Here is a 2,245-nt window from a genome sequence, read left to right on the forward strand (position 1 = left end):
TAACTGCTTATGTAACCAAACCAACAACAGATGGCCTGCGGATTTTTGGTGTTCCAAATAAGGCAATGTTGCACCTTAGAAGAAGTCTTGCATGGTAAAACCAAGAGTAAATAATGGGAGACGATTTAAGTACCTCATGACCACAGGTGTCAAAGGGCTTCAGTCAAAACTGGCTCATTTCAAACAACGCTAAGTTAGATACTCTCTTCTCCATTATTTACTCCTGGTTAAACCCATTATTAGTGTCACACTTTCTTGCACCTTTAGCGCTTATAAGCTCCTGCTTTGCATAAACTGCTTGGCATATCTGTAGATAGGCACAGTTGTTGTACATATCTAAAATGCAAATTTTTGGAAATCAATGCAAGTACACAAAAAAATGGCTAAAGAGGGACCATAACACATCAATAAAAAGTACTGAAACAAGCTGGAGTAGTGCACGATATTAAATCACAGTAAAACAATTAAAAGTGTTTTATCCCTACTGTGCTCAAGATAGCTACCACAATTGGAAATGCACAGTAGGTATATAACACTTCACTATGATTTAATATTATGCACTACTCCCAGCTTGTTTCAGTACTTTTTATCAATATGCTAATGGTCCCTACTCTAGTTGAAAATTTCAAAATTTTTGTGTACTTTGTCAACTCTTTTTGTGAAATAAAATTATTATGACTGACTGGTGAACCCATGCACACATGCCAAAACAAAGAAATGGTGCCACACACCCCAGCTATCAATTGTCATCTGAAAAGTGAAGAATCCAATATGCTTTGTTGTCAGTCAACCCATTACACAGCATTACGAATCAAGAACTGTTCAAAAAGCACCTCCACAATCAAGGTAGCCACTATGAAATTACAGATGATTTCCATTATGAAGGGAAGCCATACCACCAAATCAACACCTTTTGCTGTCAGCAAAGATGAATGGGACACAAAGGAGGACACTGGTATAAGTACATGAAGAATGCATTGTACATACTCCAGTAGCCAAAAGGCATGTGTCCTGCTGAAGCAATGCTGAACAGTGAAAAAAATCAAGCCCATAGCCTTAGCCGTTATCGAGTTATGCTTGTCTGAAGGCATCAGTCAGTCAGTCAGCAGAAAATTCTGCTTTAAAAAAATCATAGCAACATTTTGAAACCATTTCGGGCCAATCTGAAGGCTTGTTTGGGCTTAGTTTTACCTAACCAATACTGCCTCATCATCGTCAGGGAAAAATGAGCCTGGTTTTTTGGGTGATATTTTTCATAGTCCATTTGTGGTCCCTACTATAGTACTATCGTACTGCATGAACTATAGAACTACATTTAAACTCTAAACCCATGAGCTACATATGGCTATATATCTTTAATACAGAAATTTTTTATAGCTGCAGAGGAGCTCAGGCACAAGTCCAGCACTAGCCATGCACTATATTCTAATGGTCATGCCTGCACTTTTAACATCATGCATGTGCATGTAACCAACTTGGTTAAAAGTATAGCTATGTAATGACAAACTGACCTTTTCCAGGGCGTCGCCATCTCTTCAGAGTCAATAATATACATGATTTTCGAGTGAGTATAGTTGCGTAAACCACGCAGTGTACAGTTCCGTCTTCGCCACGAACTTTTTTGCTATAGTCCGCGGCACTTCCTGTGACTGTTATTATCAAATATTTCTGTGTACCTGCAGCTGTTTAGTTTGTGCAGCTCGGAGACTCCTGGACCACCATAAGTTAGGCCATTCCAAGGTAATCTTGAGTACTGCGCATGCGTAATTCTATGTAATACACATTACATACAGTAAGCATTAATGTGCTGGACGTTTTGAAGATAATTGTTAGAGAGTGGATAGTTAAACTCCATGCATTTAAGTGGATTAGGATTGTGTGCCAGGTGCAGTAGCTAGACTGCTAGTGTCAGAGAAGCGTATAGCTAATCCATTGTCACAATTTGGTCGTTATATATCATGATTATCAATATGACACCGGAGTAAGCTATAACCCTGAAAGATTTCACCTCACTTTTTCTCAAAAATACTTCAGTGCTAGAGTTTCCCATTGGTGGAATGCTATAGCTATACCATCCACATTTCATTTGATCATCAGACCCCGCCTTCTCACTGAGTGGTATTCCTGTTTTTGGTCCAGGCTGAGTACAAAACTGGATGAGGGCAGGAGGGTTTGGCCATTTTGCCATTACTCATCATAAACATGGAAGAAGACACCCCGACAACTATCCCTCTACGGACCTGCA

General features: G+C 39.4%; 1 protein-coding gene across 1 annotated transcript in view; it reads right to left on the reverse strand.

Moving 5' to 3' along the window:
* Nucleotides 1-1,745, reverse strand: part of LOC136263180 (uncharacterized) — a 7,759-nt gene extending 6,014 nt beyond the window's left edge. Inside the window, exon 1 of the mRNA XM_066057689.1 lies at nt 1,512-1,745. Within this exon, the coding sequence (XP_065913761.1) occupies nt 1,512-1,555 (44 nt within the window). The 5' untranslated portion in view covers nt 1,556-1,745. The remainder of the gene's footprint in view (nt 1-1,511) is intronic.
* Nucleotides 1,746-2,245: the final 500 nt, after the last annotated feature.

The sequence above is a fragment of the Dysidea avara genome, chromosome 8, assembly GCF_963678975.1.
Source record: "Dysidea avara chromosome 8, odDysAvar1.4, whole genome shotgun sequence".
NCBI lineage: Eukaryota > Metazoa > Porifera > Demospongiae > Dictyoceratida > Dysideidae > Dysidea > Dysidea avara.